This window comes from Capra hircus, chromosome 2, assembly GCF_001704415.2.
Source record: "Capra hircus breed San Clemente chromosome 2, ASM170441v1, whole genome shotgun sequence".
NCBI lineage: Eukaryota > Metazoa > Chordata > Mammalia > Artiodactyla > Bovidae > Capra > Capra hircus.
Window position 1 is genome coordinate 130414703 of NC_030809.1, and position 24867 is coordinate 130439569.

At 39.3% G+C, this 24867-nt stretch overlaps 2 protein-coding genes across 2 annotated transcripts in view; one reads left to right on the forward strand and one right to left on the reverse strand.

Moving 5' to 3' along the window:
• Positions 1–5429, forward strand: part of C2H2orf88 (chromosome 2 C2orf88 homolog) — a 43937-nt gene extending 38508 nt beyond the window's left edge. Inside the window, exon 2 of the mRNA XM_018065609.1 lies at positions 1624–5429. Within this exon, the coding sequence (XP_017921098.1) occupies positions 1794–2081 (288 nt within the window). The 5' untranslated portion in view covers positions 1624–1793 and the 3' untranslated portion in view covers positions 2082–5429. The remainder of the gene's footprint in view (positions 1–1623) is intronic.
• HIBCH (3-hydroxyisobutyryl-CoA hydrolase) overlaps positions 7986–24867 on the reverse strand; it is a 112316-nt gene continuing 95434 nt past the window's right edge. Inside the window, exons 11-14 of the mRNA XM_005675847.3 lie at positions 24503–24584; positions 15958–16077; positions 11395–11428; positions 7986–8326 (exon numbers count right to left, since the gene is read on the reverse strand). Coding sequence (XP_005675904.1) covers positions 8211–8326; positions 11395–11428; positions 15958–16077; positions 24503–24584 — 352 coding nt within the window. The 3' untranslated portion in view covers positions 7986–8210. The remainder of the gene's footprint in view (positions 8327–11394; positions 11429–15957; positions 16078–24502; positions 24585–24867) is intronic.

Sequence of the window (24867 nt, forward strand, 5' to 3'; positions counted from 1 at the left end):
AAAACTTCTGATTTCTCTGTCAAATCTGAATGGAGAGACTTTCTGGGTAGAATATTCTTGGTTGAAGGTTCTTCCCTTTCATCACTGTAAATCTATCATGTCATGCCCTTCTGGCCTACAGAGTTTCTGCTGAAAAACTTTATGGGAATTGCCTTGTATATTATTTGTTGCTTTTCCCTTGCTTTAGTATTTTCTTTGATTCCCACCATTCTGTCTTCCAACTCACACTAATCCATTCTTCTGCCCATTTATTCTGATGATTTATTCTCATGTATTTTCAGTTATTGTCATTGTTCATCTCTTTGGATCTTCTAGCTCTTTATTAAACATGTATGTATCTTCTTGTACTGTGCCTCCATTCTTTTCCTGAGACTTTGGATCATCTGTACTGTCATTACTCTGAATTCTTTATTTGGGGGTAGACTACCTAGCCTCACTCCCCTTGGTTGTTGTTTAGGGCTTTTATCTTGCTCATTGTCTGGGACATATTCCTGTGCCATCTCCACTGTGTCTGACTTTCTGTGACTGCCCTTTCCATTTCACAAGCTGCAGGGCTGTAGTTCCTCTTGCTCCTGCTGTCTGTCTCCTGGTGCACGAGGCCAGTCTAAGAGCTTGTGCAGGCTTCCTGGTGGGAAGAACTAGTTCCTGTCCATTGGTGGGCAGGGCTATTTCCAGGAGTGTGTTTAGCTGGCAGTTATGGGCTCATGAAGACTTTAGGCAGCCTGTCTGCTGATGGGTGGTCTGTGTTCCTACCCTATTGGTTGTTTGCCTTGAGGGTTCCCAGTACTGGAGCCTAAAGGGTCTAGGGTGGGGCCAGGTTTGGGGGAGAAAATGACCACCTCTGAACTTCCCTCATGGCTCAACCAGTAAGGAGTCTGTCTGCAATGCAGGAGACCTGGGTTCGATCCCTGGGTTGGGACGATCCCCTGAAGAAGGAAATGGCAACCCACTCCAGTATTCTTGCCTGGAGAAGCCCATGGACAGAGGAGTCTTGCAGGCTACAGTTCATTGGGTCACAAAGGGTCGGACACGACTGAACACATTCACTTCTCTTCTTCACTTCTCTCTGATGGCCACCTCCAGAAAAGCTCATTGTTGTTCTTCAGTCACTCAGCTGTGTCCAAATTTTTGTGACCCCATGGACTGCAGCATTCCAGGCTTCCCTGTCCTTCACTATCTTCTGGAGTTTGCTAAAACTCATGTTGCCAAACATCTCATCGTCTGTTATCTCCTTGTCCTCCTGCCTTCAGTCTTTCTCAGCATCTCACCTGGCCAAAGGAGCTCATACCAGTGAGTTTTCCCCAGGACTATGGCCACCTGAGTTCTTGTCCCTCCAGTGAACTACAACCAAAGACTATATATTGTTTGCTGAACCCTAGTGTACATAAAAAAAAATCTAAGGTAACAACAGTTTGACTGTTTTCAGTTTTATAAAAGTTTCATGATCTTGAAAAAATGTTTTCCTATTTCTTAATTGCCAGTTTTGAATGATTATCTTTTCTATTGATAAGATAAAACTGTTGATACCTTAGTAAAGTGATAAAGATTTGTTTCTACTTGCTACCTAATTGGGCAGTATTTGCATTATATGACTTCAAAATGAAATTTATCTTCTCTTGACAGATAAAACACTACATGTGAAGACTGGTGAAAGGGAATATTGATTTCTGAAGTGTCCTGGAGAGGAAAAACACTGGTCAGTATCAAGTGGACAATGCTTGGTGTTTTCCAAAGATGCTATTGAAGTAGTCTTTGCTACCGCTTTCCTTCACTCAGTCAGAGCTCTTCATAACATGGGCTGCATGAAATCAAAGCAAACTTTCCCATTTCCCACCACACTTGAGAGTGAGAAGAGGCATGTGAGTGAAGAAAACTTTATGCCTGAAGAGAAATTTCTACCCAGGATACCTTCTCTAGTTAATGTCAAAGAGGAAGTGAAGGAACCCCCAGGGCCTCAAATTGTGGTCTTCGAATTTGCACAGCACCTGTCCCAGGAAATCTTGAGTGATGCCTTGCAGCAGTGGGCAGGCAACAACCTCAAGTACTATGACATCCCATATATTGAGAGTGAAGGGCCTTGATTCTATGTGTAGGATGACAACACTTTCTTGAACTGTGGATAAAGTTGGTGCTAGTTTAAATACATGAAACAATAGCAGAAACTGGTGTGAATAAATTCAAATAACTCCATCTGGGTGTAAAGAAAAATATTACAATAGCTTCAAGAATCTAATACCTAAAATGAAGTGTTTTAAGCAGTTCTACATTAAGCAGTTTCTCTCTGCCTGGTCTTGGATTTTAGTCATTAAAGGTTTAAATGTAAGTCCTCTGGAGCCACAGGAATCAGTCAGCTGTGTGTCACACCACTTCCTTCCAGAGGCAGTAATGCCATCACCAAAGAAATAAGAATTTTAAAAGCACCTTGGGTTTACAAATGGTTATTTTAAAGACATTTCTTTAAAATAACTGTCAATTTAAACAAAAACCACAAGGTACAAAAGGATTTTTCTTGAAATGCCTGGGTAAGGGAATGGCACTCAAGCCAGAGTGGTTAACGATGGGTTTTGTTTGTCAAAACCTTTTGGGTCAAGGTTTGGATCCCTCCTTAACACAAATGGTCAAACATAAGAAAGCAACCCATGTGGAAGAGGTCTACCATGAACCCTGTCCTTAATTAAATATTTACGTTTGTAGATGAAAAGCATAACTATTACCTGGATAGTTAGTCAGGGCCCTAACTAATCACAGCTGTTATTGGATGATTCAGACTTTGCATATAAGTGTCTTAACAAGATACAATTTATAGAAGTCATGACAATGTTTACTGCATTGAATTAGGTAGCCCAGTGATACTACTATTTAAGAAAACAAGGATGCATAGCTTTTATAAACAGCAATCCCGAAAACTATAAAGTAACAGAAACCCTCGCTGGCAAAGTAAGAAGAAGAACCCGGTCTCAGTGCTGCACGTGTGTTAAGTTTTACTGTCTCGCAGATATAAGGGACTACTGGCACATGGACAGGCACCATTCAGATTACTATTCGGATTATGCATGAGATTTATAGTTATTACAAAAGATCAAATACTCCTTTAAAGGGAATACTCACATATATATTTTCACTGGTAAAAAAGCCCATGGGGGCATTTACAGCCATATACTATACTATTTTCATAAATTTGGCTTTTGGGGGAAGTTTTCTAAAAAAAAAATTAGTTTAAGATAGTGATGGAAAATTCAGGAAAGCAGAAAGAAGATACTGAGAAGACATAACTTGCAAGAAAACTGAAACATTATAAGATCCTTTTACTAAGATACAGTAGACCCTTATAATCAAAAGTAAAGAAAGGCAGAAAAAAAGCTTGTGACCTCTAATGACATAAATGTATATGACCTTATGAGCAGACAGAATTGCAACCTCTAAGTTTAGCATTATACCCTGAAGCCCACAGTCAAACAGACTAAATTCTCCAAGGTAAATGGGCAAAGAAAATTCTTCAAAGTGACAGGCGTGTCATCTTTCAGTTGCATTTGTAAAACTGGTCATTTAACCATCACCTACTCCCAGGGTTTGTACTGTACTGTTGTACTTATAATCTAGCAACTTTACAAAACAGAAAAACCACCACCCCATTCATACAAAGATCTGAAGTCACAAGTCTAAGAATAGAAAGTTTCCAAAACATGCAAAACATATTTCCAGCTCATGAAGAAAAATTTAGTTTTATGAGTGTTTATACTAATGACTCAGACAAAAGCCTAGATGTTGTCATTTTTCATTCATTTTATATCTCACATCATATACTTTCACTACAAGGTCATTGCTGTTTAAAAGATATAATTAAGTATATAAGATAATATATATTATGGTGAAAACACAAAGCCATATGAAAGTGTGTTACACGGTTTTTCAGCACACATAGGGATATAGACTAGGAGGCTTTGATTACACCTAAATATTTTAACCTCAGGTTCCTCCTTTGCCCTGGGCCTTTACTTTCCAGGGGAGTAGTACAAGGATGTCCGCCAGATCGTAATCTAGCTAGAAGCCTAATCTCTGTTGCCACCCTCTCTGATTCTATGGCTTTGTCACTGAGCACCACCCCCTCGCTCCCAACCCATTGTAACAGAGTTATAGTAGCTTGTGACACAGAGACTTAAAGCTTGTTTAATCAGTGAGTTAGTGGATAAACCATGCTGGGGGCAGGCAGGAAACAGCTGGATCAAATGTACTGCATATGACTGTTATCAAGATATAGTTTGGTGTGATGGCAAGATAAACAAGAACATCTTTGACAGGATAATTCAACTTCTAACCTGCCTTAATATTTATCAGATTTCCTCCATTTGAAGGTCTTTCATGAACAAAGTAGAAAGGCTGTTTGAGAAGGAAGGAGACAGACAATAATAAAACAAGACTGAAAGAATTATTAGCTACTGGAACTGAAAACATTTGTTCCAACTTAGATCACAAACACAAAGAAATAAGAATAGTGACCAAACTATAAGGAAAAGGAAAGCGGGGGAAAGAGGGACCAAGAAACAACACTCTCATGAGGCTCTAAAAACAAGCTTCCAGTATTGCTATTTGAGGGCAAGACCCCCCTCCCCCACCACCACCACTCCATTGGTTACCACATGCCATGCGCGAAACCATTCAACCTTTTACCTCAAGAACACCCAGTGGAGGGGGGAGATGAGTGCCAGCAGATGACGGAGTACCTGCAGGGGCAGCTGTGGAAGCAGCAGATGAGCAGAGAAGCGGCGCCAGTTCCTCCCTTAAAAGCCCACACACCCCCAGATGCGCCGTCACCGCCCCCTTCCCCGTGCAGCCTCTCTCCAGTGCTAGTCACCACCTTTCATGCACGGGCCTTTGATCCGAGACCGCTCCACTTCGTTGCCTTATCAGTTCTTTGCAAACTACCTATGGTTATTAGCACTTAAAGCACAATTTTGAAGGGGATAAACGTGACCTTAGTCCCAAAGGAATCGTTTGTGTCAGACTGCCTTATTAGTATTAAAGAGAGACATGCTGAATGAATCAAGTAGCATGATGTGCATATAGCCCACTTGGTATCATTGGCATTTTATGAGATAGGGGAACTATACTTTTGTAATTATATAGTTTTAGAAATCAGAAGTTAAGAGACAAATTATAATATCAAGGAGCAGTAATTTAAAACAAAGTTCTAACAAATAAATTTGCTTGCTTAATCATAATACCCTCATCCTGTATCTTTGTGACCAAACTGGACATGTCTTCCCTGGAGCAGTGGGCATGAGCTCAGACGTACTCCCTACATCTTGAAATGACATTTGTTAGCAAACTCTCTTCTCTGTAAGACTTACCTATGAAATGGTATATTTTTTCCAAATATTTTTGTGAAAATACTTTTCCTAACTGTACAATAAAAGTCCAGTTGCAATTAACTAGTTATGAGTTCTTGTTTAATTGATGCAAGCAACTGCCTTTTCCCATTGTGTGATTTCAAAATTTTTTAACATAAAGGACTTAACATTTTCTGCATTTCTAGCAAATGCAAAGAAAAGAAAAATCCATTTATACAAAATATTTTCCTAGATCATTTGCATCCACATTTAGGAGCTTTAAAAATAGGACTTCCCTTGTGGTCCAGTGGCTAAGAATCCATGCATCAACTGCAAAGGGCATGGGTTTGATCCCTGGTCGGGGAAGAGCCCTCATGCAGTGGTGGGCAGCCAAAACAAACAAAAAAAAGAACATAAATGTAAACATGTTCATTCATTACTATGGCATCTTTTTTCCAAATATGGTCCTAATTCTGGGGGAGGGGAGGGATGATTCATGTTAAAGATACTGAACAGAAACTGTAAAGCAAATCCTTCTGGACTGCAATTTTCTCATCTATGAAAAGAGTGCTGGATATAATCTTGGTCTTTTTCAGTTCTGCCTGCTTTTCAGTTTTCAAAACTAAAGTTCTCTTAGTTTCTGAGGGGTTTGGAATGAAGGAAAAATTGAACCAATTAAAATAAATTATAAGCTGATCTTTAAAGATGATTCTTACCTAGACATTAACGTTCCAAGTCTGGGATATCCACAGTTGTGTTGTTCACTCAGTTGTGTCCAATTCTTTGTGACCCCATGGACTGCAGCACACCAGGTTTCCCTGTCCTTCACCATCTCCTGGAGTTTTCTCAAACTCATGACCATTGAGTCAACGATGTTACCTGACCATCGCATCCTCCATCGCCCCCTTCTCCTCCTGTCCTCAGTCTTTCCAAGCATCGGGGTCTTTTCATATAAGTTGGCTTTTCACAACAGGTGGCCAAAGTATTGGAGCTTTAGCTTTAGCATCAGTCCTTCCAATGAATATTCAGGGTTGATTTCCTTTAGATTGACTGGTTTGATCTCCTTACTGTCCAAGGGACTCTCAAGAGTCTTTTCCAGCACCACAGTTCAAAAGCATCAGTTCTTCAGCGCTCAGCCTTCTTTATGGTCCAACTCTCACATCCATACACGACTACTGGAAAAACCTTAGCCTTGACAGTTGTGTACCTTACACTTATTTTGTCAACAGTAGCAATTACTGAAGGTATTTCGTAGGGTTTCAAGTATTTTCTTGAAACCAGAGAACCAGAGGGTTTTCAAGTTTTTTCTCCTGATTTGAACTACTGTAAGGACAAATTACTATTATCACACCAAAGTCTGATGTGAATTGCAGACTGTCTATCTTAAGAGATAAGAATTTTCTAGTACCTCATTCTGCCAGATTAGCAAATACTGCAAGCAACAAGAAATAATGCTTTTACTTTCACCATAGGAAGGGATTCTGATTAACTTCAGGGAAGGCCAAGGCTGAGTTAATAATGAAGAGACAATATCATAATAACCCTTTTCTCTCTGCTTGAGATTTCTAATGTTATAAAAGGAATACTTCGGCTACAGTAACACGGAATTCTTTAAAATGGATTTTTATACTATGAAATTCTATGAAGTGTTAACAAAGTATCCAAAAAACATTTTATAACCTATCTACATATAAGTCTACTTAACATTAAAAGCTTACTCCTTGGAAGGAAAGTTATGGCCAACCTAGACAGCATATTAAAAAGCAGAGACATTACTTTGCCAACAAAGGTCCGTCTAGTCAAGGCTGTGGTTTTTCCAGTAGTCATGTATGGATGTGAGAGTTGGACTATAAAGAAACCTGAGCGCCGAAGAATTGATGCTTTTGAACTGTGGCGTTGGAGAAGACTCTTGAGAGTCCCTTGGACTGCAAGGAGATCCAACCAGTCCACCCTAAAGGAAATCAGTCCTCAATATTCATTGGAAGGACTGATGCTAAAGCTGAAAACTCCAATACTTTGGCCACTTGATGCGAAGACCTGACTCACTGGAAAAGCCCTTGATGCTGGGAAAGACTGAGGGCAGGAGGAGAAGGGGATGACAGAGGATGAGATGGTTGGATGGCATCACTGACTCAATGGACATGAGTTTGGGTAAACTCCGGAAGTTGGTGATGGACAGGGAGGCCTGGTGTGTCCAGTCCATGGGGTTGCAAAGAGTCGGACACAACTGAATGACTGAACTGAACATTAAAAACCAATATCCAGAGCCAAAACATAAAATTCCCATTTCAGTTAGATATGCTAACTCAGGAATCTCTAAAGACCTTCAAATTTTTCCATCTTTTAAAATAGAGGTTGGCAAACTTCTTTTTCTTTAATATAAAGTTATTTATTTTAATTGGAGGTTAATTACTTTACAATATTGTATTGGTTTTGCCATACATCAACATGAATCCACCACAGGTATACACGTATTCCCCATCCTGAACCCCCCTCCCTCCTCCCTCCCCGTACCATCCCTCTGGTTCGTCCCAGTGCACCAGCCCCAACCTCCAGTGAAAAGGATGAGATAAGTAAATATTTTAGGCTTTGCAGGCCTTACAATCTCTACTGCAACTACTCAAAGCAGCCATAGATATGTAAACAGATGAGTAAAACCATGTTCCAATAAAGTTTCATTTATAGACAATCATTTGAATTTCATGTAATTTTTATACGCCATGGCAATATTGGTCTTTGATTTCTTTTCTCCCAAATTTAAAAATGCAAAAACCATTCTTAGCTGAGCAATATATAAAAAAACAGGCAGCAGGTTGGCTTTGGCCCATGTGCCATAGTTTGGCAACCTCTGCTCCAAAATAATATTTTAAAAATCCAATCATTTCAAAATTTCAAATCATTACTTCCCAGAGATTTGAAGTAATCATTCAAATCTTCATCAGTAACTTCTTTTAGGTCAGCTGGTTTCCACCTTGGACTCTGGTCTTTATCTATTAAAACTGTCAAGTAGAGACATAAGAAATGTTAATTTTTTTTTTCTGATATTACCAGATTTTAATTACTGAATTGACACAAACTACCTTGGACTAAGCATATTTTTCTATAGCACATCTTTTTCTGCAAAGTTGACATTTTTGTATATGTTCCTTCCCCTACTCCCCTTAAATTAAGCCCCCACAGAATTTGGATGATGACCTAACATGCTAAGCCTGATGCTTCTAACTTGAATACAGTCTACTGAACTCATCCAGTGATTTAAGCCTTCAAACTTTTTCTAATAAAATTATAAATGAAATCTCTGCTGTAAAAGAGCTAAAAACGGCAGGGGACGGTGGAGAGCCCAGATCTGTCTTCTAACCTCTACACTGAACTGAGAGGAAAATTACTTAAGGTACGGGGAAAGGGACTTAATGCATAATTAATATGCATACTGCTGTTTTGCTGAATCATCTAGCTCACACTGAATTAAAACATCAGACCACCTCAGGTTATCAGGAGAAGCTCTACTTCTCTTATTTCAAGTATAGTCATCACTTAGCATAGCCACACAGTATCCCCCCAGGATTTTAAGTATGAAGCAATCCATAACCTCCTTCTAAAAGGGAGGAAAATGTCAGCTTCCTGGTTGTGATCACATACTACAGTTATACAAATGTTACCATTTGGGAAACTGGGTAGAGGGTATGGAGGACCTCTCCATATTATTTCTCACAACTACATGTAAATCTACAATTATCTCAAAAAAATTAAAAACAAGAAAGAGAATGAGCTGTGGTAGGGAACTTCAACCATGCTTAGAATGTGCACAATTCTTGTGAGGAATGAAAATATTTAAACATACAAGGCCAACCGGCCGACATTAAAAAAAAGTTTATCACTAAAACGCTAAATAATTAAAGAAGCAATCTGGGAACCAAAGGCAGCAGGCTGCCTCAGGAGATAGAAGGAAAGAGGATTTATGCATAATTAAATGTGGATGCTGTAGGATTCCAAGGTTTAGCCGCCTGACTACAGGATTCCAGTATCTGATCAATGGTGATATTGAACATTGATGCTATGATCCCAGCCAATTTGAAAGTTTTACATTCCCTGGACGGAGTAAATAAAAACAATCCTGGAATATTCTTTCTACAAGAATCTCTTTTAAGCTCTCAAGGCAATGCTATATACCTTCTTAACAGTCTACTAAAGGACAAAAGCAAAGAGAGTATCACTCAAATCTTCAATGTTACTTAATTTCAAACTAACAACACTTTTAATCCAGCACAGATAAAACATTCTTGCCATTTGGGAAACTCAGGTTTTTCAGAAGGTTTCATGAGGTACCCACTCAAAACTCCAGTTGGTAACTCTCCAGCAAATCTGAGTTAATCCTTCTAAAATTCTTTTCTGTAAGTTCTAAAGGAAGAAGTTTATTCTAGACATTAAGAGCATTTCTGACAACCATTCCTCTAATTTGGTAGTTTAATTAATCTGCTAACATACTTTATAATTAGCAAATTGTAACATTTGGTTATGCAAGAACATTTTAACAGTTTTACTCAGAATAGATACTGCTTTCTGAATAAAGAGGTTATGCTGAAAGATGAGGGTGCATACTTACTCTTCATTAAAAAGTAGCTTGATAAGCCCCTGCCCTGTGAATTAAAACTTTGATGTCACTTGGTTTCAGTCCTTTTTCCTTAAAATATCTAACAGTATACCTAAAAATAATACCTTTCTAAGTTAAGAAGGGCTTCTATTAACATACATTGAATACTTTAGCAGCATAATCCAAGTAGCACACTGCTGCTGCTGCTGCTGCTAAGTCGCTTCAGTCGTGTCCGACCCTGTGCGACCCCATACACAGGCAGCCCACCAGGCTCCCACGTCCCTGGGATTCTCCAGGCAAGAACACTGGAGTGGGTTGCCATTTCCTTCTCCAATGCATGAAAGTGAAAAGTGAAAGGGAAGTCGCTCAGTCGTGTCCAACTCCCAGCGACCCCACGGACTGCAACCTACCAGACTCCTCCGCCCTTGGGATTTTCCAGGCAAGAGTACTGGAGTGGGGTGACATTGCCTTCTCCGAAGTAGCACACAGGTCCCCCTCAAATCAGAGGTCTAAGCTTTGATCCACATGCAGCAAGAATTTGCAGGGAATCAGTGGGATGAATGTATGTTTTCTATAAAACATACTCCTCTGTATAACCATCTCCTCTGATTCAGCTCCATGTGTTCTCTAAAAGGATTTTTTTTATTTCTTATACTATATCATGCCAGAAGTGAAGAGAATTCTACCATAGTGACTAGTGTTTACTGAAGCTTACTGCTCAGAGAATATAACCTTTTATTCAGATAAAGTATATCTAGAGTCTGTACTATATTAAAGTGATAAATAAAAACACAAGAAAGGTAGATATGTAAAATACATGCAGAGGGAAAGAACTCATTTTATATAACATAAATGACAGCTATTGTTTATAGGGATATGAGCTCATACATTAAAAAATGATTGCAAATTTGCTAGAACAAAAATCAGTTGCTTGCTTTTTCTTAATATTCTGATTGAAGATGACAAGCAAGAATAGGAATTGATACCATTTGCAGATGCTGCTAATTATGTCATGCAGTTTTTTCTCAAGGCAATGTTGAGCTGCTAGGTACAGGCAAAGTGGTAGATGGCAGGGCTCAACATGGCTGGGGTTTCACCAAGGCAGTACAAAAGAAAAGCAGGGACTTCAGGGCTTTTTGCAAGAGAACAAAGGCATCTTTCAAAAGCTTCAGCTGCAAAATGAGTTGACAAACCCACACTGCACTCAGCAGAGGTAGTCCGTGTGACTGCTAGGAGCAGGATTACTTCTTACATATAAATTAGGGAGCAGTGACAAGGCTACTGGAATTTTTAAAACAATTCTGGTTTCAAAGATTGATCTTCCCTCATATGTCAGTTGGTAATATTAAAATTTGTTTTCAGTCTTTACAAAAGTTTGATTTTCACTAATAAAACAACTGTCCTTTTAAACAATATATGCTCAAAAATCCCGTTCCCGTTTCCATAATAGCCAAGAAGGAAACAAGTGTCACTTACCTGCCCTAACGCCTTCATGAAAGTCATGGCCTTTCTGAAAGAAAATCAAGATTCAAAGAGGAATTTCTGGGCATCCTCCTTCCTGACGAGCCCTGCTCTTCCACCCTCTTTAGTCCCCACTCTCGTGGCCAACCCTGAGCCAAGATATTCAGAGACTGGACCACCTCTGATCACCTCCTCCTTTTCTTATTTGCTAAGTACCTCCACTGCTTCAAATCCCCAATCTTACTGAGCTCCAGTGACCTATGACTTTCTCACCATTTGTTCTGGCTTCACTTTGCTCTTCATCCAGCCCAGTTTCCCCTGTTATTTAATGCAGTCATTTTTTTCTTGAAAATGCCCTCATCTCCCTCAAGCCTTTTTCTCCCATTTATTCTATCCTGCCAAAATCTCAGCACCAGCTAGACCCTACCATTTATCTCTGCCTGCGTTCACACAGCTAAATCTCACTGCAGATGAACCATACAGCTATGACTGGCTCCGTAAAAGTCATGATCACAAACCTCAAAGGCACAGAGAACGGCCTCACAATCCATGCTCTCTCTCCCACTGCTGGATATGACTTCCACTGTCTTTGTCCTCGCAACGTCTACCCCTAGGCAAGTTCTACCCTCTACACTAGATTCTCGACTAATGATTTAACCGCCTACACTATATTCTCAGCTAATGACTTAACCTTTATTTTAAAAAAAGAAAGAGAAGCCCTAAGACATGAACATTCTCCTCTTCTCACTATCGAAAAACCTGCAGTCCAACTACAGCTATCTGCACCATGCCTTCCGAGTCCCAACTAAGGCAGAAGGGACCCTCCCCTGCCAAAGGCCATTCCTCCCCTGCCTTCCCATTCATCTGCCCTCTTCTTAAGGGCTATACCTGAGAAGGTCTCTCTCTCTCTCTTCCTGGCATGGTCAATGTACACAGTATAACTCAGTGGTTAAGTGCCTACACTTCAACTATCTGGGCTCATCTCCTGGTAACTACGTGACCCTGGGCCAGTAATTTCTCTACTTCCCAGTTTCCTTATATGACATGATAATGCCTCCATCTTCCTGCTAAGCTGCTAAGTCGCTTCAGTCGTGTCCGACTCTGTGTGACCCCATAGCCAGCAGCCCACCAGGCTCTCCCGTCCCTGGGATTCTCCAGGCAAGAACACTGGAGTGGGTTGCCATTTCCTTCTCCAAAGCGTGAGAGTGAAAAGTGAAAGTGAAGTCGCTCAGTCGTGTCTGACTCCCAGCAACCCCATGGACTGCAGCCTAGCAGGCTCCTCCGCCCATGGGATTCTCCAGGCAAGAGTACTGGAGTGGGGCAAGAGTACTGGAGTGGAAGCCATTGCCTTCTCTGCGATTATTTTATATCAACATCTCAATACAACATCTGACAGAAAGTAAGTGCTCAGTAAATGTTAACTATTATTAGTAGCATCAACATAATCCTTTTCCCCTGTTGGATCATTTCCAATCATTTACAAACATGTTCTAGTAACTTCCACCTTACAAAGTAAAAAAGGAATCTCACTTGATTTCACAGCCTCAGCTTCTACCCTGTTTCTCTTTTAAGAAGAAAAGGCTGTGAACATAGTCTTCGCTTCTTCACATCCCATTTACTCACTTCCCCTCCCCTCCCCAACTTATCACACTGTAACTTTTGCCTCAACACACCCCTGAAATGGCTTGCCAAAGTCACCTGTACCTTCAGTGTTGCCGTCGCATAGTATGCCTTTATTCTTGTCTACCAGAGGCTTCGGCAGCACTCCTCCTCCCTGGGGCACTCCTCTCCTGCTTTTATGACACCATGCTCTCCTGGTCCTCCCACCTCTGTCCTCCTCCTCTTCCACTGCTCATTTTCCTTCTATACGATCTTCTTCCTGTCATTTAGTCGCTAAGTCATGTCCGACTCTTTGTGACCTCAGGGACTGCAGCACAGCAGGCTCCTCTGTCCTACACTCTCTCCTGGAGTTGGCTCAAATTCATGTCCATTGAATCAGTGATGCTATCTAACCATCTCATCCTCTGCTGCCCCCTTCTCCTTTGACCTTCAGTCTTTCCCAGCATCAGGATATGATCTTATCCACTCTAAACTCAACACAGCAGTGCCTAAGCAATCAATTCTGTTAACATATAAGATTCTGGCCCTCCACTGCTCAAAGAACATCCAGAGCCTTCCCATTTTACTCATAACGAAAGCAAGCAGCTGACATAGCTAAAACAGATGACTACTGTACAAGAAATGTTCAGGGAAGATTACTACCCTACCTACAGCCACACGTTGAAGTGAAGTGAAAAGGAGAGAAAATCGATGAAGTCTTTTATGAATTTAACTTCAGTTTCACAGAAACTCATTCTTCTGCCCTGGGTACTGTATGGACATGATCCCATAAAATGCCATGATAGCAATCCTACTCCACGTTCCTGCCTTTCTGGTTGCAGGCCATGAGAATTATGGCACCCCTGCAGCAATGTTATGAAGTCTTATAAAGACCTCCAAGGCCCCTATGCTCTGCACAGCCATTCCCTACCCTGTCAGCTCTGCTCTTTCTCACCCACTGACCACCCCTGCCCCACTCTATCCACGAGGCCACCCCTCACTCCCCTCAGAGCTTTGTACTCGGGTGCCCTCCAGGTATGTGCGTGACTCACTACCATACTTCTTTCAGGTTTTCACTCAAAGATCACCATCTCAGTGGGCTCTTCCCTGGTCATCCTATCTACAAGTTCAACTTCTGTCCTCCTTATTCCTTACCCTTCTTCCCAATTTACTTTTTCTCCTTAGTATTTATAATAATATACTACATATTAACAAATTTATCTATTTATAGTTTATCTGCCCCACTATAAAGTAAGTTCCATGAGAGGAGGGATATGTCTGTTTTGTTCACCTTATTACCATGCTGAGCCCATGATAATAAGCACTCTTATTTGTTAAGTAAATAAGTAAATCTCCAAAGTTTTGTTTGTTTTTAAACTAGTGTTGTCTTTCAGACTTAAATTTCTAACCCACACCTGTAAACTCCAACTCCTAAATGTGTTCTGTCCTTCATATCCATCAAGGCCTATCTATCTGCTACATCTATCTCAAATCCATTTATTCCCCACCACTGCCACCACTCACAGCTAAGCCACTACTATTTTGCCCCTGGATTACTGCAGTAAATTCATATCTGATCTTCACCCCCACTCTGAAACCCCTCCAACCCCATCATCACTCAGCAGGAATAAATTACCTTCTTGAAACAAATCAAACCAAATCACCCCCTGCTGAAACCCATAAGGCTTTTCAACATGCTCATGTCTCACCCTTCAGGTGACAGGTGAGCTAACATCTCAAGATGTTTTCCTGGACCTACTTATCTAAAGGTTCCCCCATTCCCTCTTTTCCCCACATAATGCTATCACCAACCTTGTATGTTTCCTTTGGAGCACTTACCACAACTGGTGATTATTTTACTTATTTGTCCTTCATAGTCTCAGGAAACCATAAATTACATGAGAACAAGGACATACAGCAATGTAACACAGCACAGTGCCTGGCATATGGCTAGTGTATTTGCTGGGAGAATGACGGGAGGAAGGAACCAACCCATCCAGTCAGTGCGCTAAATGTACAGTGGGAAAGAGGCACTGTGTGAGGCATATCGGGTGGTGGTCAAGACTCTGGCCACTGGGCTTCACCTGCCATGTCTGTGCCACTTAATAGCTGCATCACCTGAGGTAGGTTACTCTTCTATGCCACTGTTTCCTCATCTGCAAAGTGGAAACAATAATAATACCTGCTTTCTAGAGATAGTATAATATTTAATGGAGAGAATGCATATAAAGTACCAAGCACAGTACTGACTTGACCTCATTGCAATTTACATACTATGGAGTAACCTCAAGATATGACTAATAGAGCTTAATTTATGGTTATATGAACTACTTTGAGTATCTTCACAATAATATTCTAGGACATGGAAGTCTATTAGGTATATCTGCTTTCTAGATATTAAACATAATATTTTCTTTAGGCGATGAGTTTATTAATGCAAAGGTTCTCTACACATAATGCAAAAGAGGTAATTTTGCTTTAAAAGAATTTATCTGGAAGAAGAAATCACTATGACTAAAATATTTCATGAAATCAATAATATTCTATGTGATTATTGCCTATTTTAAGTGTATCCATAATGGTATTTTAATGCTAGTCTATTAACTGAAGCACGTAACTGACTAATAACTTCCCTTTGTGCATTTTATATATATTTAGATTTAGAGAATTTATGCTTCTTGCCTATGCCTGAAAATGGCATATAATTTCTGAAAAATGGTTATAATTTCTACTTGAATTTCAAGAGGTCAGAGTCCTTCTTACAATTACATGCAAATGTAACTGCTATTTCATAAAGGCTTAACAATCTAGTATTTCCACACACCTTAAGCTAACTGGCCCATTGTATTTTCACAGAGTAAATTTACAGACAGTTTCAATTTTCTTGTTTATAAATTTTCTATATTTATCATGTTCTATAATGAACATATATGACTTTCACAACTAGAAAATGAAATTACTTTAAAGAAAAATTCTTACCATACAAGCTTGACTCAGCCGATATTCCATAGTTAATACTTCTGGCAAGGTCTTTGAAGACCCCTCCAGGAGTTGCCTTAGTGTGATCTTTAGTGAAGTTGGAGACATTTTATTAATTACCTATTAAAGACAAAAAAATTTTTTTACTAGCTTTAACCCAATACTTCCTTTACTGTTAAATAAGAAACTAGCTGAGTTTTGATACAAATCACATTAAAATTTGCTCCTTAACAATACCTTCATACAACAAAATCTCACAAAAGTAAGATTATGCCTTAGCCTAATCGTGGCAAAGCACCAAACAAAAGTTTTTAGTCCAGTACCACAAAGATCATTTTTTCTTTATTAAAAAAAAATGTATAACGTTCTCTAAAGTTTAAATTCTGTCAGATTTAATCTCAAAAGTAGGAACACTAATAGAAATTCAAGTAAATTTAGATCATTTTACTCTTTAAAAATGCATTTAAAAATGGAGCTGATACTGAAATTAAACAGAGGGTAAAGACAATGAACAGGAACTGAGAGCTTAAGAAGCTAATTAAAGGCAACAAATTGGCTTATTCTTCATCTAACTCTTATAAAGGTATAGGAAAAAATATAAATGCATATAATTCTGCTCTCTTCTGATGAAAGACTACAGAATATTCCCAATCTATTAGCATACTATGAGATGAAATTTCTAATCCTTCCATTAAAAAACCCAAATCACTACTTTAACAGACTGTCTTTGGGGCCTCCCTAGTGGCTCAGTGCTAAAGAATCTGCCTGCCAGCGCAGGAGACACAGGGTTGATCCCTGATCCAGGAAGATCCCAGGTGCCGCGGAGCAGCTAAGTCCGTGTGCCACAAATGCTGAGCCTGTGCTCCAGAGGCCGGAAGCCACAACTCCTGAGCTCACGTGCAGCAACTAGGGAAGCCTGCACACCCTAGAGCCCGCGCTCTGCAACAAGAACAGGCACCACTATGAGACGCCCATGCACCACAACGAAGAGCAGTCCCTGTTTGCCACAACCAGAGAAAAGCCCCTATGGCAAAGAAGACCTAGCACAGCCAAAAATAATAAATAACTAACTATACAAAGCGAAGAGTTGATTCATTGGCAAAGACTCTGATGCTGGGAGGGATTGGGAGCAGGAGGAGAAGGGGACGACAGAGGATGAGATGGCTGGATGGCATCACGGATTCGATGGACGCGAGTCTGAGTGAACTCCGGGAGATGGTGATGGACAGGGTGGCCTGGCGTGCTGCGATTCATGGGGTCGCAAAGAGTCGGACACGACTGAGCGACTGAACTGAACTGAACTGAACTATACAAAAGAAAAAAAATTAGCTTAAAATAAATTAATTTAAAAATAAAAACTTTCTTTGAACTGTTAAAAATGCCATGGAGAAAAGTTTCAGTAAGTTACAGGCAGTATTCACTTAAGAAGTATTAAATGTAGTTTTCAAATTATAGAGGTCAGAGAAGAAGAATAAATCGTCTGTTCATACAATAGAAATTGTTTAATTATTTAATTTGAATAGCAGATACTTTAAAATACTTGCAAGGCACAAGAGAAATAAATCAGTGCTAAACAGGTCAAAACAAATTATTTGAAAAAGTATAGAAACCATTTTGGTTAGAAGTAATGTTTTCTACAAGGGGAAACGACACTTAGAAAATAAAAAAGGAGTACTAATTAGAGACACTGTATACAGTTGGATTTTTAATTTTTTTAAGAAAAATCTAAAATGGTATATCCAATCACTTTTTAAGAAGTTAATAAGAATAATAACATAGTTAAAACAACAGATATCAAAACTGCAAAATAACAAACTCCTATCCTACATTATAGTTGATTAATGTAAAGAGTCTTTAATGAAATCTCCCATTTATGGGTCTGCCTCAAATCTTCAGGATACCTTCTTCACATATTTTGAACAGAAATAAATGCCACCATTAAAAGAGAAAAAAGGCAAGTAACAGATAGGAGGAAGATCTATGTAGCTTATGTACTGGATAAAGGACTTAATATGGATAGAAATATCCACATACTAGAAATAACTCCTACATATTAACAGTAATAATAAAAGATTTAACAGCAATGGCACCCCACTCCAGTACTCTTGCCTGGGAAATCCCATGGATGGAGGAGCCTCATAGGCTACAGTCCATGGGGTCGCTAAGAGTCGGACACGACTGAGCGACTTCACTTTCACTTTTCACTTTCATGCATTGGAGAAGGAAATGGCAACCTACTCCAGTGTTCTTGCCTGGAGAATCCCGGGGACAGAGCCTGGTGGGTTTCCATCTATGGGGTCGCACAGAGTCGGACACGACTGACGCAACTTAGTTTTGTTTTTGTTTTTGTTTTTTTTTTTTCACAAGAAAAGATACCACACAGTCAATAAAGGTATCAATTAATACTCAACCTCATTAGCCATCATGGGAAATGCAAATTAAAACCACTATGCAATGCTATTTTACATATACCAAAGTGACTAAATTGAAAAAGACAAGTAATCTCAAGCATTGGTGAGAATGTAGAGCAACTTACTATGCAATGTAAATTGGTACAATCATATTGGAAAACTTCTTGACAGTAACCAACATAAATGTACATACTGTTAAATTAAATAGAGGCCAACCAACTGAATGAAGTCCCCTTAATGTTTTAGTAGCCTATAAGCAAACCAAAATCTGAGCCTGTAATGCCTCAAGTTTAAAAATAAAAACTTAAGGACAACCAATCATAAACAGCCAATTTAGGCTTTCCCAAATAAAGCTACTGCTTAAGCTACAGCCAAACAAATAAGCTTTGCTTCCACCTCCTTCCCATAAAAGACTTTGCCCCATTTGCATCAATTTTTGCTCAAATAAACTCTTAAAAATTTTAATATGCCTCAGTGTATCTTTTAACAACACATGTGATTTTGCAGAACTACTCCTAGGTGTATACAGAAATGCGTATCTTTGTTACCAGAAGACACAGACCAAATTGTTCATAGCAGCATTATTTCTAACAGTAAAAAACTACAAATAACCTCAAATGTCTTAGCAAAAGCAAAACTGCAGCAAATTTAATGCCCACTTCTACAGCGCAAACTTTAAAACATAATTTGGCATATCATTTTATTTTTTAAATAATTAGCTTTACTGAAGTATAATTTACATATAAAATTCACTCATTTTAAGTGAATTTAGGTCTATAAATTCTGATGTATACAGTTGTACAACTACTTCCACAAAAAAGATATAGAACATTTCCATCACCCCAAAGAGTTCTCCTTCCCTCAATTCTATCACTGAGCAACAGTTTTCTGTGCCTACAGTTCTGGCTTTTCTGGAATTTCATAAAAATACAATCATACATTAAGTAATCCTCTGTGTCTGCCTTCTTTCACTTGGCATATTGCTTCTGAAATTCATTCAAGCTTTTAATGTACCAACTCATCCCTTCTTATAGTTGAATATAATATTCCACTGTATGAATTTATCACAATCTGTTTACTCATTCAACAGCACCAGGGATTGGACTGTTTCCAGTTTGGGGCAACTATAAAGTTACTATGTACATGTAAGTACAAGCACCTGTGTAGACATATGTTTATATTTTTCTTTGGTAAATCCTTAGAAGCAGGATTGTTGGATTTTTCCAGTAAGTGTACATTTAACTCCATAAGAAACTGCCAAACTGCTTTCCTGCCGGAAATATGTGAGATGTAGGTGCTCCACATCTTTACCCACACTAAGTGTTGGTACTATCAACCTTTTAAATCTTAGCCATTCTAATAGATGCTCAGCAGCATCTCATCATGGTTTTAATCTGCATATTCCTAAAGATTAAAGATCTTGAGGGACTACCCTCGTGGTTCAGTGGCTAAGGTTCCATGCTTCCAATGCAGGGGCCCTGGGTTCAATCCCTGGTCAGGGAACTAAGAATCCATCAGGCCAAAACTAAAATCCAGCACAGATAGATATATTTTTTTAATAATAATAAAGATGCTGAGCATTTTCTCATGTGCTTCCTATCCGTTCACATATCTTCTTTGGTGAAATGTCCACATTTCCCATTTTTAGTTGTGTTTACATTCTTACATCATACGAGTTCTTCATATATGGTGGATTTAAGTCTAGTTATAAGATACATGTCTTACAAATATTTCCTCCCAAAGTGTTGCTTCATTTTCCTGATAGTGTCTTTCAAAGAGGAAAACTGTTTGACTGTAATAAAGATTTATCAACTTTTTTTCTTTTGCAATTCCAGCTTTGCACATTTAAAGAAAATCTTACCGAATTGAATTGCCAGTCCATGTCTGACGTAGGGTGCAGCTTGCTTGGGGCTGGTGCATGGGGATGACCCAGAGAGATGTTGTGGGGAGGGAGGTGGGAGGGGGGTTCATGTTTGGGAACGCATGTAAGAATTAAAGATTTTAAAATTTAAAAAAAAAAAAAAGTGTACAGCCATTCTCCTATCTTAATATTGGTGCCAACCCCAGGACTTAATCTAAAAATTAAAGAATATCTTTGATTTTTTTAAAAAAATAAATAAATAATAAATAAATAAATTAAAAAAAAAAAAAGAAAGAAAATCTTACCTAACCCAAAGTTACCAAGATTTTCTCCTATGCTTTCCTTTAGAGTGGTACAGTTTTAGCACTTACATTTGTAATCTATTTTGAACTGCATCTGGTGTGAAGGAGCTCAAAGCATGTTACCCCAAGATATGCCACCTTGGCATACTGATTATTTTGAGTAAAAGACATTTGGGAAACAATAGGTATAAGAAGGGCACTCTGACCCTCCTTTTCTTCCTGAAAGCAGGAGATGCAACCCCCACATGAAAGGTACCTTCCCTGTGCCAGGAGGAAGGAAGAAATCCTGATCACCAGAAACAGGGAGTTTGGGGCCAATGCATGTGTGCTAAGTCGCTTCAGTCATATCTGACTCTCTGCGACCCCATGGAGTGTAGCCCGTTTGGCACTTCTGTCCATGGGATTCTCCAGGCATGAATACTGGAGTGGGTTGCCATTTCCTTCTCCACTGGGGCCAATAAATCTGTACAATTAAGCCTTGTTTACTTCTTCACCATGTACTACTCCTAACCAAAAGTTCTTTGTCTTGTCAATTCTTTACAAATTTATTGTCTTTTCTTATCTAAAAGGGATGAAAGCTTCCTGCTCTGGTCATCCTTCACATCTTCATTCTCTTGTACAGACATCCATGTATCTGTAAAAATTTAATAAAATCTGTATATTCTTTTCCGATTGATCTGTCTTATGTCAGTGTGACTCTCAGACCAGCCAGAGAACCTGATAGAGGATTTTTTCCTCCCTACAAGAGCAAATTAAGAGCCAATAACCTTTTTTTTTCCTTGCATATGGATATCCATTTGTTTCAGAGCCATCTGTTGAAAATGCTTTCTTCTCCCCACTGAATTATCCTGGGAGTTCAGAGCAAGTTTCAATCTAGTATTAATTCATCCCCACTGCTCAAGTATAAACCTTCTGGCTCATGGCAGACCTGTGTGAGCCTTGCTAACTATTCAAACTATTGTTTTCCTGTGACTCTTTCCCTGGTCTTGTGGAGTTTTACCTGTAACGTTTACAGATCAATATCCTGGAAATTCCTCCAAGAAGAAAGCTAAATCAATCTTAGGCCAGTGGTTTTAAAATAATATGGCTAGTTGCTTTTCTGTACTGCCTTAAAGTGGTGCTATATAGCCAATGAGATAATATGCTGCCCCATGACTGCTTTCAAATGAAACTGCCAAGTGCATACTTAACACTCTTGCAGCGGGGCAGGCGAAGGGGGGACAGGAATGCTGGCTTCTGTGTTGCTCTGAAACCAAGAAAATCAACTTCCAAGTCAGAATCCTTGAAATATAAAATGATTACCTACATTTAAGCAAACATTTCTGAGAGTTATTAACGGTAACATTACTTTTGTGAATTAGAGAAACATATGGCTGTTTTGGGCTTCCCTTGTGGTTCAGCTGGTAAAGAATTCACCTGTAATGCGGGAGACCTGGGTTCAACCCCTGGGTTGGGAAGATCCCCTGGAGAAGGGAAAGGCTACCTACTCCAGTATTCTTGCCTGGAAAATCCCATGGATGGAGGAGCCTGCTGGGCTATAGTCCATGGGGTCACAAAGAGTCTCACACCACTGAGCAACTTCACTTTCACTTTGAAAGTTAATAAAATCCCCATACTAAATAAGATCCTAAGTGACAAATTAACATTCCCTCAAGAATGAGGAAATGTTTTCATCTTTACAGGTAAGATTTAACTTAAATTTTTGTCAGTAAGTTATCTGACAACTGAAATGCTATACCTATAAATTGAAAAATACTATCAGATAATGAGAAACCACCTTTTCTTTTCAGGATAAGGAAACATCTTTTTCTTTCCTTTGTCTAGAAGTCTAAAATAAACCAAGTTTAACAGTCACATGATGGTTCCACAAATGTCAGTATCCAATGTGCACTCATTTACACAAAAACAGCTTTTCTCCTGCTGTCACAAGGAGAGTCATGTTGAAGAAAGACGGAAGTGTACTAACACTGGTGTGTACTAACACACCACTTAGCACTCACCTATGGCTGAAGATGGAGCCTCTTGCTGGTTTTAAAGGGGTCACTTTCTTATTAAACTTCCTGCTAAAAAGACCATATTCTGACGTGTTGCAAGTTTAACAGAACTTACATTTTAATGTCACAACTGCAATAAATTATAAGGTGACTGTTGTCCATCAATCCAGCCCTTATAAAAATGTCCCTGAACATTTCTCCCTCAAGACAAAAAGGACTACTGGAGATGAAGCATGCTTATGAAGTCCTTCTCTATTCCATTCAAAGAACCTAAAAACAGCTTAGCTTTGCTGTCACTAACCAGTGGGTAGACAGGGTGTTGGGAGCCAGCGTGAGGAACTCCACCCATGACAAAGGTCATGAGGAAGGAAGCTTGGCATAGGCAAAGGCATGATCAAGCCTCAGGAAACCCCCTGTTCCCGAGCATCTACCCCCAAATCAGAGTATTTTACGGGGAGCGCTCCCCCATAACCATTTCTCTCAGAGAAGGAGGTAACTTGCAGCTTCAGTTAATAAAAATTCCTGGGCGTGACAAGAGTGTTTCAACTTACGAACTCTGAAGGTTCTCTGGCCTGCCTGATCAGGCTCGTCCGGCCACATGTGATTGTTTACAGCCTCCCAACTGTGAGAGGCACAGGATGTTTTAAAACTTTCTAAATACAGACTCTTTTGAGAAGTTAGAAGATCATTAGTATAGTATTAGTAGGTTGATTAGGAATTATATTGGTGAAGGGTTTTTTCATTTGTCGTGCCAATAATTACTGCTGATTCCCTGCCCTGGGTGTGACAAGGATGTCTCAGGTCAAACCTCTCTGCTGACAGACTAGCTTGTGTGACAGCCTCTCAGCCATAAACAGCACAGAGAGTTTGGAATATTAGCATAGGGCTTTTTTCATTGATGAGTCAATGATTGCCATCAGGCCTCCATATCCTTAGGCACCTGGGAATACATTAATCAATGTATTTGGAATATAGAAAAGGAAATAGAGTAGTTTTTTGATGTTAGCAATACTAGACTTTTGAGTTAATGAATCTTCTCTTTTGTTATAGATCACTGTACTTTGTTATAAATCACTGTGTCCTTGCTATGCAAAAATGTAACTTTATCACTATCTTAAGACAAAATAGATCTTAAGGGAAACATTGGTGAAGGGTTTACATTTGTTGAGCCAATATTTGCTGCTAAATCTCCATATTCCTGCCCTTATAATGAATATAACTAACATATAGGAGAAATAAGTATTAACCTTTAAGATTAATCATGTTAAACCTTAGGTTAAATAAATTCCTTTCTTGATTGTAACTCATTACACCCTCACCCTATAGGAATGCAACTTTATTTGGAGGGTGGCACCTGATTTAAGAAAAAAATCACCCCTGGAAAAATTAGTTTTCTGGTTAACTGACTGGTATCAGAAAGGGCCATAAAATGTCAGCAGACCTCATGGCTAAAAAATGATGAAACTCATAAGACCTTTGTATAATTTTATATGAAGCACCTGATTGTGACAAGGGTCAGGTCTGCTGACCCCTGCGTGACTCTGTATTCATCCCTATGTACAACAAAAAGGTATATAAACAAACCTGAAAAATAAAGAAATCGGCTCAGTTTCTGGAAAGACTGATTCCCCCGTGTCGTTTCTTTCTCGCTCCCCGTTTTCCTAGCTGAATTCAGCCTCTTTTTCTACTACACTATCTGTTTCTAATCTCCCTCTATATCTGTAATTAAATAAGTTTTTTCCAGGATGCCGACTCTGTCCCCACCTTCGAATTACCCTGGATCCACCAGGGCTGGACCCCGGCAACAGGGCATCTGAGTTTAGGTAAAGGCTCTGTGGAACTACTCTCTGATGCTCAATGGAGCTCAGAAAAAAAGCTGTGCAGTGGGCCACATCCCCAGCACAGAGCTCTGACACCCCCAGAGACTGCTCTGTCACGAGTTCACCACACTCCAGGCAGAGACAGTCTGTGTGTTACCTTCAGCTGATCCAGGGCAAAAGATGAACCGTCTTGCTGTAAATTGTCAACAATCTGTTCCACAGTATTAGCTGAGAACCAACTATTAAAAAAAAGGAAACATATGACTTCAACAACATGCAAGCGATTTCTTATTTCCATGATAGCAACGAATCTAAACATAGATTTCCCTTAAACCTTATTTCAAAAATGAAAAAATTTCCAACCTATACTACAGGATGATGAAATAAAATACTGCTTCTCTGGGTATGTGTTTGCAACCTACCTTCACTAATATGAATATAGCCTAAATTTTCTCTTCTGCTTTCTAGTCTATTATATATACATAAATGATGTCTGAACTATGAAAAAACTGATGCTTCTAA